This window comes from Austrofundulus limnaeus, unplaced genomic scaffold (genome assembly GCF_001266775.1).
Source record: "Austrofundulus limnaeus strain Quisiro unplaced genomic scaffold, Austrofundulus_limnaeus-1.0 Scaffold1004, whole genome shotgun sequence".
In the NCBI taxonomy this organism is placed as follows: Eukaryota; Metazoa; Chordata; class Actinopteri; order Cyprinodontiformes; family Rivulidae; genus Austrofundulus; species Austrofundulus limnaeus.
The window spans coordinates 90,562-101,615 of NW_013953406.1; the positions used below are offsets into that span (position 1 = coordinate 90,562).

At 39.6% G+C, this 11,054-nt stretch overlaps 2 protein-coding genes across 2 annotated transcripts; one reads left to right on the top strand and one right to left on the bottom strand.

The window, feature by feature from the left end:
* Positions 1–922: 922 nt before the first annotated feature.
* Positions 923–5,468, top strand: gm2a (ganglioside GM2 activator). Its single transcript, XM_014030138.1, has 4 exons — positions 923–1,164; positions 1,360–1,512; positions 3,688–3,870; positions 3,956–5,468. Exons 1-4 carry the CDS (start codon positions 1,057–1,059, stop codon positions 4,109–4,111), a joined length of 600 nt encoding a protein of 199 aa, XP_013885592.1. The 5' UTR covers positions 923–1,056; the 3' UTR covers positions 4,112–5,468.
* A 1,094-nt stretch (positions 5,469–6,562) lies between these two features.
* LOC106533715 (tubulin alpha-1B chain) lies at positions 6,563–9,791 on the bottom strand. Its single transcript, XM_014030137.1, has 4 exons — positions 9,689–9,791; positions 8,589–8,811; positions 8,364–8,512; positions 6,563–7,849 (listed from the first exon to the last, which is right to left on the bottom strand). Exons 1-4 carry the CDS (start codon positions 9,689–9,691, stop codon positions 6,869–6,871), a joined length of 1,356 nt encoding a protein of 451 aa, XP_013885591.1. The 5' UTR covers positions 9,692–9,791; the 3' UTR covers positions 6,563–6,868.
* Positions 9,792–11,054: the final 1,263 nt, after the last annotated feature.

An 11,054-nucleotide genomic window follows, 5' to 3' on the forward strand; every position in this document is an offset into this window, starting at 1 on the left:
GATCAGACCATCTGCGCATGCGCACAAAGCTTTAATTTACTGAGCCGTGGTGCGTTCACTTACTAAAGGAAATTAAAGAACGATCTGTCTGAAAGGAAAAATGGTAATTTTATTTATCTTTTTTTTAAAATACATATTATAAAACTAAATACAGAGTGTTGGAAAGTGGAACACAGGATAAAAGAAGCAAAAAAATGGGGGGAAAAGCTGACGTAGCAAACGTTGTCTACCCTATTTAAACAATAGCTAAGAGCTAAAGTAGCAAAAAGCTAGTTCAAGATGAAAGTAGCAAAGTGGAGCTAAAGGTTAGCTAAACTAAAAATAGACAATAGCAAAAAAAAGTAGCAAAAAGCTAAAGTATAACAAAGGTTTATGTCTTAGTTGTCCTACAGCGACACCTACAGGCTGTAACTACAGAACAGTTCGGCAGCGGGACCTTTATGCCTGTTAGCAAAATATCTCATGAGTCAATCAACGGATTCTAATGAAACTTTCAGAAAATAATCAGAGGATTTGGATCTACATTTGATAAACATTTGGAGTCACCTGGATAAAATATGGCCGCGTAAACCAATCATTCTTAGAAAATACAAAATGGGTTTTAACTCAGCCTTTGTAGTAGATTTTAAAACAAAGTTTATTGTGGTGGTAACTAAGACTTCTCTTCAACTTAAGATGTGAAAGATAAGTGATTGCAAAAGTTATGTGTTTAAAACGTTGCTACTTTAGGAGTCGCTTGTTAGCAAAATATCTATATTTAATTAGTGCACCTTTCAGTGATTATTTTCTAAGAGTTTCATTAAAACCTAAAGTGGTTTATAATATAATAATTTAAGCTTTTACTTTATTTTTTTAATTCACCAAGTCAGAACATGCTTTATTTACGAACCAAAACAGAATCAGTGCAGTCACGTGGTTGCCTGTGGTCACGTGACGAGCTCTAACCTGAACCCGGAAGTAAGCGTGCAGAGTGCGTAGAGCAGCGGCTGTTCCGCGGTTCGGTGCTGGTTTTAACGGTTCTGCTCGGTCGGTTGTGTCTCGGTGACGGTGAACGGGATGGACGGGTTCCTAAAGCTGATCCTGGCCGCGTCCGTGGTTCTGATGGGGGTTCGGAACCAGGTGGACTGCAGCTCCTTCAACATGAAGAGGGTTTCTCTCGCCAAGGTGAGTTTTACCGTCAGCATGCGGAGGAAGAGGAGGAGTTRTTTCACTTTAAATGTTCAGTTTTATACAATTTAAACTGTGAATGAGTTGTTGTCAGAGTTTTCACTCAGTTCTTTTGTTGAGGCTGAACAGGTTGAACCAGAACCTTTTGGACCTGGACAGTTAAAAGTTTTGACAGCTTCCTGTTTTCTGCAGGTTTCTGGTTTCAGCTGGAAAAACTGCGGCGAGCCCGATGATCCAGCTGTGCTGAAGAGCATGAGTCTGTCCCCAGACCCCATCTCCATCCCCGGGACCCTGACAGCCTCCGCATCTGGATCCACACAGGTCCAGCTGGAGTCCAAGCTGTCTGTGAGTCATTGTGTGACTCTTCACAATCATCCACGATCATTCACGATCATCCACGATCATCCACGATCATTCACAATCATCCACGATCATCCACAATCGATCACGATCATTCACGATCATCCACAATCGATCACGATCATTTACAATCATCCACGATCATCCACGATCATTCACGATCATTCACGATCATCCACGATCATTCACGATCATCCACAATCGATCACGATCATCCACGATCATTCACGATCGTCCACGATCATCCACATAATTAAGATCAGTTTTTCTTCTCTACGTTTTTTGGCGTCTAATTTGTTTCAAACTTTTTGTTCTATTTCAACAAATCTTACATCAAAACGTTCAGCTCTTTTATGTGAAGGGTGCGATGACTTTAGGTGCTTCAGCTATTTATACTTTTTTAGCTATTTCCCTTTTTTAGCCACTTTTTTGCCATTGAAAATGAATGGGGCTGTTTTCAACATCCTTAAAATCTTTTAATATATTTCTAAATCTTTTCAGCACCTTACACATTTTGTTCTGGTTCTGCTCTTTTTCACTTTCTTGTGCTAATTTTAGCTGCTTTTTGCTAATTTTAGCTTTTTTCTGCTATTTCAGCTAAAATTCTGCTTCTTGCGCTTATTTTTTGTGCTATTTATACTTCTTACAGATGCTTTCTTCTTCAGCTATTTGCTGAAATTTTAGATAATGTTTAGCTGCTATTAGCTAAAGTTAGCTTTTCTAAGCTAAATACACATTTTTTGTAGCTATTACAACTTTTTTCAGCAAAATTCAGCAAACTTGTGCTAATTATGCTTCCCTATTCTAATAAAAAAAAATCCAGCTACTTTTTAGCTGTTTTACTGAAATTTCAGCTGTTTTAGCCATTTTACTACAAATTGACACTTGTTTGTACTTTTATTCATTTTTTTCTGCTAGTTTTACATTTTTTACAACATTTTCTCTATCTGGGTGCTAATTTCAACTTATGCCTGCTAGCTTTAGCCTATTTTATGCTAATTTTAGCTAATTTATGCTACTTTAGCTATAGATCTGCTTCTTTCTGCTATTCTTCTGCTTTTTTCTGCTACCTAGTGCTATTTAAGCTTCTCACAGACGTTTGCAGCTAGATTCAGTTATTTTAGCTCTTGTGCTTCGTTTTACTGTTTTTCTGCAAAGTTGGGCCTTTTTTTTTTGCTTCTTTCAGCTTTTCAGAGTGAGCTCACTTTAATAATTTTCGTATTAAATATTTTCAGCTCAGTTTCAGCTGTTTTCAGCAGAAGTTTTCAGCAGAAGTTTTCACACCAGTGTTTTCACAGGGAGTTTCTCTCGTTGTATTTGTTTCTAATCAAAGTGTGTTTATCGAAGCGATGGGCTCCTGCAGGACCGCGGCTCGGCTCTGTGTGACCCTGCAGGCTGTTAATCAGGGACTGGATCAGATGAGGGATGACTCTGCTCATGCGTCTGTAGGAGTGTCCTGCTGACATGTGCAGCGTGGCGTCGGCGCTGCAGAGGGAGAGCAGCAGATCAAACCTGCTGGGCCAGWCCTCGGACTGAAGCCAGATCTGGTTTTTCCTCATCAGCTCGTGTTCTGAYAGCATCTGTTTGTTTAGTTTCTGCAGCTTTTTGTGTTTCTGCAAACAGGTTCTGTTTGTTTTGTTGTCTGTTAACGACGTCAACAGGAAGTTTAAAAACAACACAGCTGAAGATAAGACTTAATACAGACGTGACCACATCTGCTGAAACTAACAGATCCTTCAGATGAAGTGCTTCTAATCACTTCCTGTTTTTATTTACTTCCTGTTTTTATTTACTTCCTGTTTTTATTTACTTCCTGATTCTTTATACAGTAAACTCTGTAATCTAAAGGAAAAACTTCCTCAATCTGAAGGTCTCAGTCCTGACTCACTTGTAGCTGAAGGTCTCAGTCCTGACTCACTTGTAGCTGAAGGTCTCAGTCCTGACTCACTTGTAGCTGAAGGTCTCAGTCCTGACTCACTTGTAGCTGAAGGCTTGTAGCTGAAGGTCTCAGTTTTGACCCACTTGTAGCTGAAGGTCTCAGTCCTGACCCACTTGTAGCTGAAGGTCTCAGTTTTGACCCACTTGTAGCTGAAGGTCTCAGTCCTGACCCACTTATAGCTGAAGGTCTCAGTCCTGACTGGTCCTGGTTGGTCTCTGCAGCTGAACCTGACCCTGGAGAAGGAGGTGGCCATGATCTGGGTGAAGATCCCCTGCGTGGACGAACTCGGCAGCTGTCACTATAACAACGCCTGTGACCTCCTGGACCAGCTGTTCCCCGCGGGTCAGGACTGTCCAGAACCGCTGCACAGCTACGGCCTGCCCTGCCACTGCCCCTTCAAGGCCGTGAGTCACAGATGGTCGCAGTTTGTTCCGGTCGTGATGGTTCTGTTCACTGATGGTTCTGTTCACTGATGGTTCTGCTCCTCAGGGCTCGTACTCGCTGCCATCGTCGGACTTCGACGTGCCCTACTTGGACCTGCCCTACTGGATGACCAACGGGAAGTACCGGGTCCAGGGGGTTCTGGGCCACGAGGGCAAAGAGCTGGGCTGCCTGCAGGTGACTTTGTGCATCGAGTCGTCCTGAAGGAGCCCTGCAGGGAGACCAGGAACCCATTAACAAAACTAAACATCCAGGACTTTTAGAAACAAACTAAATTAATGTAACAGTGTTTAAACAAAACACTAATAATCTGATTTAATTCAAACTATACTTTTTAATTGTTATTTCATTTTAAGGAGTAATGTTTTCAAATATGAAATGATCAGAAACCAGCAGGAAAAATGTTTTTCCTCTCATTTTAAAATGTTTTATTTTCACCTTTTTAATATTAAAACATCTAAATAAAATTGTGCAATAAATTTAAAAAAAAAACTAGAAAATTTCTGAAAAAATTTAAAGGGGTTTGCTCAAGTTTGCCTAACTTGAAACCAAAACTTTGGCCTAGGAAAACCAGAAACCCCTAAGAACTGCCTAAAATCAAAATGTCTTCAGAGGTTAACAAAGGTCATCAATATCTATTTTGGAGCAACCAAATCCTGCTTTAATCAGAATCACTGTGCAAATTACAACTTTTAGTAATAAAGTAGATGTTGCGCTCTTATTTTGAAAATCCGAAAGGGTTGCATCCGGTTCGAATTGCGTCGGCCAGGATTGCGCCCTCTGCTGGTCCGGATGTCCGGTTTTTAGTTAATTTCTCCGCAGTAGTAATTTGAATCAAAAAGTTGTTGAGTAGCACACTTCTCCACTCCATTACGGTCATTTTGATGTAACGGTTGTGGGGGTACGTGCTGCGGTTCGAGCTGCATTAAAAGTGGTGGAAGAAGAATAAAGAAATAAAAAATAAAGACTAGGTGTAAAGTAATGGATTTGCCATTGCATGACAAGCCCCAATTAAGAGTTTTCAATCAGTGCAGCATTAAATTTGCTTCACAAACCGTTCATTATAATTAATAAAATTAGTTATTTTAAAATTAATATTTTTCATTCCTGATAAACTGAGCCTGACTTGAGTTAAACTGGATTATTATTGGATGGATTGTTTATGGGTTTAATCCAGGAACAGGAGGACTTTTATTTTGAAATACTGCAATGTAATTAAACCTGCCAAATGGTAGTTTTTATGATCCCAGAAAATATTTTTACATCATTTTCATGCTTTTTGTTTTTATCCTTTTGTGCAAAGATACATGTTTTTATTTTGTTAATCACATATTTCTTTTTATTTTTACTTTGCTTCTCAAATAACAGATTTTATTTTAAATGAAAATTTATTGATTATAGTGCCTGCTCTGATCTGTTAGGAAAAATCCTATTTTTTTAAGATTAAACTTGTTTTTAATAATTCATTTGTATGATTGTGGCAATAAATGATGTTTTAGAGTCATATATGAAACTGATTGCACACACTGAGAAATTCTGAATAAACTTTATTTCACACGTTGCTGCAGTAATTTATTATTTGTTGTTTACGCCGCTAATCTGAGCTCTCTGACATTCGAGTGAATTGTGTACAAAATGTAAAACTACTTGCATTTAATCTGTATAGACATTTCAAGTGTGAAAAAAACCTCACATTTGTAAGTTTGAAGGTAAAATTAGCTATTAAAAACAAATATTTAAGTTTTTATGATTAAATTTGTAAAGCTTTTAAAACCTCTGATTGGTTCATATATCTCTGAATTACYCTAATTACATTAATGAGAATTTCTCATTTATGATACATAATCAAGTAATATTTGGTATACCTGTACGTATATCACTAGCATTATATAGATCACTTCCAGTCTGACAAGTCTATTGAACAGGAGGTCTCACTCAGTCATTAATTTGATAGTCTGTCAACAATAGTCTATTACGAAGAGGTCTCACTCCTGTTTAGTTTTGTTTATCGTTGGGATAAATCAGAATTTATTATTCAAGAGAAATTACAGCTGTAACCGTTCAAGTAAAATTAAAGAAAAAAAAATCTCACTAGAATGAAGTATAGACACTGCAGAAAAATAAAATACACTTATAAAACAAACAGTATAAAATTAGGTTAGTAAGTTACTACCAAGTCTGCTCAGAGATCGTTTATTAACAAGAGGTCTCACTCCTGTTTGGTTTACACGTTTCTGAGCAGTAGAGTCACTTTACTGCACAAACTGTTCATCTAATCAAGTTTTACAATCTTTTATCAGTTAAAATGTATTTTTGATCTGGTTTTGAGACAGATATACTAAGATCACAATGTTCTCTTGTTCTGTCAAACTGCAGATTAATTTGAAAAGATTCAGTATAATCTAATATTTTAAGATTAATTTTTTTGATTTGATCATAAATCTGTTTCATACAACTTTCCTTTGCATTAAAATATTAATGTATTTAAATTACTTATCAAATTGTCTGATAGGACTCAACCTCAACTTTGTCCCTGCTGCAGCACCCCCCCCCATCAAGGGTCCATCTTTACACCTCCTGTGATCTGCATCATTTCCTTAATGTATAATCACAATCAGCTGCTCATTTCACATAACTGATTCAGAGGCTCAAAACAAGTGTTCAAATGAAAAAACTTTATTGTTTCAAACAGAAAACATGACTGACCTTTAAAACAGGTTAGGAACAGCAGCAGCAACAACACGACAGGTAAACTGGCTTTAAACATGGCTGGATCTAAATAGACCAACATTCTTAACAACAACAAAAGTAAACAACACAAGTAATCTGTCAATTAACTAAACTAACAACCTGGCTGTCAATAACTAAACACAAACGAAACCTGTCACCAAACAAATGTAAACAAAGCAAACCAACAACCTGTCATAGCTGCAAAAACAAAAACAGCACCTCTGTCACTCGTCAGTACTCCTCTCCCTCCTCCTCTCCCTCTCCCTCCACAGAGTCCACCCCCACCTCCTCGTAATCCTTCTCCAGAGCAGCCATGTCCTCCCGGGCCTCGGAGAACTCGCCCTCCTCCATGCCCTCCCCCACGTACCAGTGGACGAAGGCCCTCTTGGCGTACATCAGGTCGAACTTGTGGTCCAGACGGGCCCAGGCCTCTGCGATGGCCGTGGTGTTGCTCAGCATGCACACGGCCCTCTGGACCTTGGCCAGGTCTCCACCGGGGACCACAGTGGGGGGCTGGTAGTTGATGCCCACCTTGAAGCCAGTGGGACACCAGTCCACAAACTGGATGGAGCGTTTGGTCTTGATGGTGGCGATGGCGGCGTTGACGTCTTTAGGAACCACGTCTCCACGGTACAGCAGGCAGCAGGCCATGTACTTGCCGTGGCGAGGGTCACACTTCACCATCTGGTTGGCGGGCTCGAAGCAGGCGTTGGTGATCTCAGCCACGGTCAGCTGCTCGTGGTACGCCTTCTCTGCAGAGATGACCGGGGCGTAGGTGGCCAGGGGGAAGTGGATCCGGGGGTACGGCACCAGGTTGGTCTGGAACTCCGTCAGGTCCACGTTCAGGGCGCCGTCGAAGCGCAGGGAGGCGGTGATGGAGGACACGATCTGACTGATGAGCCGGTTCAGGTTGGTGTAGGTGGGACGCTCGATGTCCAGGTTCCTGCGGCAGATGTCGTAGATGGCCTCGTTGTCCACCATGAAGGCGCAGTCAGAGTGCTCCAGGGTGGTGTGGGTGGTCAGGATGGAGTTGTAGGGCTCCACCACAGCCGTGGACACCTGAGGGGCCGGGTAGATGGAGAACTCCAGCTTGGACTTCTTGCCGTAGTCCACCGACAGACGCTCCATCAGCAGGGAGGTGAAACCAGAACCGGTTCCTCCACCGAAGCTGTGGAAGACCAGGAAGCCCTGAAGACCGGTGCACTGGTCCGCCTGAGGACACAAGGGACAGGTGTTGAAGGAAACTGGACTTAAAGAGACTTTACAAAATGCTGAGTCAGCATTCTAAAATAACAGGATCTCTACAGAACGCTGACAAGACAAAACATTAAAGGGATCCATGATTAGTTGTAACATTAGACTTTATCTGATAAACATTTATTTTAACTGTAAAATAAAGACTAAAAATACTTTAGGCTGTTTAGTTTTGTAAATTTTAAAAAATATATTTTAACAGAAGGAGCCATTTTATTTCCACACAAAGCATTCTGGGTAAATGACGACGTGGATAGGTCCTCGGTGCGAGGCTGCTTTTAAGGCTTTTTTTCCCTCAAAATTTTTTTTTTTTTTTTTGTTGCTGCTGCTCAAAAAATGCTTTTGAACTCAATCCTCGTTTCTACGTGATGGGTCACAAATATATTTCAAAATTTAGTTTAAAAATTATAAAAACTGAACATCCTACAGTGTTTTTACGGTCTTGTTTGAAATAAATGTTTAATTTACATACCAACTTGCGGATCCGGTCCAGAACAGGGTCGATGATCTCCTTCCCGATGGTGTAGTGACCCCGGGCGTAGTTGTTCGCAGCGTCCTCCTTCCCCGTGATGAGCTGCTCCGGGTGGAACAGCTGGCGGTAGGTCCCAGTGCGCACCTCATCTGCAGAAACACACAACTAGAGTTAAAAACACAGGCAGCATTCAGCAGAAATGAGGCCAAGCAGATGAGGAGGTACCGATGACGGTGGGCTCCAGGTCCACGAASACGGCTCTGGGGACGTGCTTCCCAGCTCCGGTCTCACTGAAGAAAGTGTTGAAGGAGTCGTCTCCTCCTCCAGAGGTCTTGTCGCTGGGCATCTGACCGTCCGGCTGGATGCCGTGCTCCAGACAGTACAGCTCCCAGCAGGCGTTTCCAATCTGGACACCAGCCTGGCCCACGTGGATAGAGATGCATTCACGCTGCGGAGAAAGGAACAGAAACACAATTTACTAACCCTGATGTATTTACCTTTAAATATACCATTTATTTAATCAGGAATGTGCACATTAAAACAATCTTATAATTCTGTATTAATGCAAATGACAGATTATAGCATRGTTGCTAATTTACATCTGTAAATTTAAGGTTTGACAAATTTTGTTTCACTAATGGCTGTGAGTGGCTTTTATTTCTTTACTCACAAATTAAAGAAGGTTTACAAATTACTGAGAATGCTCTACAGTGTGTGCGTGTAATATATATATATATATATATATATATGTATGTATATGTGTGTGTGTGTTCAGGCTGAAAAGGCTTGAGCTGTTCTGGTTTTGAGTAAAGATGGCGACGAGAACAAATCCGAATCACAACCGAACTTCTCGGCAGGGGTCGAAACAGAAGCCAACTTCAGCCTCGGGGTCACGTGACCATTCGGATTATAACGGCGCGCCCTGAGACCGTTACTCCGCGTTTAAAATTAACCGCTGAAACGGCAGTTGGGTCGATTAAACGTCACTTTACTCATTATTTCTAACTCACGGGCATAAAAAATGAAACCAATTACGTAAAATTTGATCTAGTCAGGCTCTACAGCCCGTTAAAAGTCTCGTCTTTGTTCACCAACGACGCCAAAACCGCGCTTACGATGCGACGACGTCGAATAAAAACTAGAAATGAACCACAGAAAACGGACGTTTAGCATAAAAAGACCGCTAATTTGAAGCAACGCGGTTGTCCTTGCGCATTTTTTTCCCTAGCATGTAACTGCGACAAATCACGTCATGAAATAAATAAAGATTTACGAATTAAACTTGACATATAACATCGTTTAGTCCTCAAATAAAACGTCCTTACCATTTTGGATGAGTTGTTTATCAGGAGATTCAACTGAAAACGTTCGATGAAACCTTGCAACGACTGCTAGGATGTCGATGTGAAGGAAGAAATGGCGACTTCGTTCTCCGGTCAAGCCTTTTTATACAACGGGCGTGCTGTGACGTCACGAGTGGGTGGAGCTTTGAAGTATGGCAAGCTGTTTTAGCATAAAATCGAATTCACGACACTGACGTTCCAGATATCTGAAATTGAATCATGACAAGTCAAAATTGTTATTTTAGCTATCTCTAATTACATTTTGACTAGTCAAAATACCTATTTGCGATATTTTTATTACATTTAGACTAAATGACGTCAGATTTACCAGTGAGTTCAATGGAGGCTTCAATTCAAGATATCTTAAAAGGAATTTTTAACAAAAAAATTAAAAAAAATACAAAAAATACAATTCGAGACATCTCTATGTTAGTTGTGACGAGTCATTAGTCGGACAATATATACACAGATGTAAWTTTTTTAAAACTAAGCCCTTATTTTGTGTTTATTTTAATGAATTTTTACAATTCAAAAAAGCTTAAAATTACATCATAGGAAAATCTGCTGTAAAATTAAAATTCAACTGTGAATCTACAATTTCCACAGTCATGAAACAAAGAAAACTCTTTTAAGGTGGTGTGTCCAAACTTTTGTCTTGTACTGTATACATACATATATACTTTAAAACCTTACAAGCTCATGTACGATGAGTTTATGTAAGATGAATAACATTGAGCAGAAAGTTTATTTTACCTAAATAATGAACAAGAACAAAATTAAAACACAAACATTGAAAGCCTTCAAATAAAATACAGTRAAAATTTAAATAKTAACTGGGKCCACATAAAAAGAAAATTTCTCAGTACTGTTATGAATACATTAATTGTGCTTTTTGTGAATTGCAAAGTTTCAAAGAATCTCTTAAMAAAGCCAAATCATTAAGAAACACAGTAAACACTGGTTTTGTTTTGGTATATTTAGACTTGTGAACAAAGAATTTGACCAAAATAAACAGATTATTTATTTTAAAAAACTAATTTGTTTTGTCCTCCATTATAACACCAAATTTCACTATTTTATCATTTAAAATGGGTGTTTCTGCAACACTGATTGACAAAACACATTCAGCTTTTTACTGAACAAAGTATTCAGTGAGAATATTTCATTCATTCAGATCTAGGATGTGTTATTTGAGTGTTCCCTTTATTTATATTATTGTTATTTTTATATATTGGGAAGCTGACGGTGACACGCGAACTTAGGTTTAGAAAACAAAACATTCTCCAAGATGAACTCAATAAGTGCTGTCCCTCCATGGTTATATCCAAATATTAAAACTGATATGAAA

Excerpts from the sequence above, each read along its gene's own strand:
- gm2a (XM_014030138.1), top strand. The coding sequence starts at position 1,057 with ATGGACGGGTTCCTAAAGCTGATCCTGGCCGCGTCCGTGGTTCTGATG. Across the intron at positions 1,165-1,359 it reads AGAGGGTTTCTCTCGCCAAG|GTTTCTGGTTTCAGCTGGAA; the intron begins GTGAGTTTTACC and ends TGTTTTCTGCAG. Across the intron at positions 3,871-3,955 it reads GCCACTGCCCCTTCAAGGCC|GGCTCGTACTCGCTGCCATC; the intron begins GTGAGTCACAGA and ends TCTGCTCCTCAG.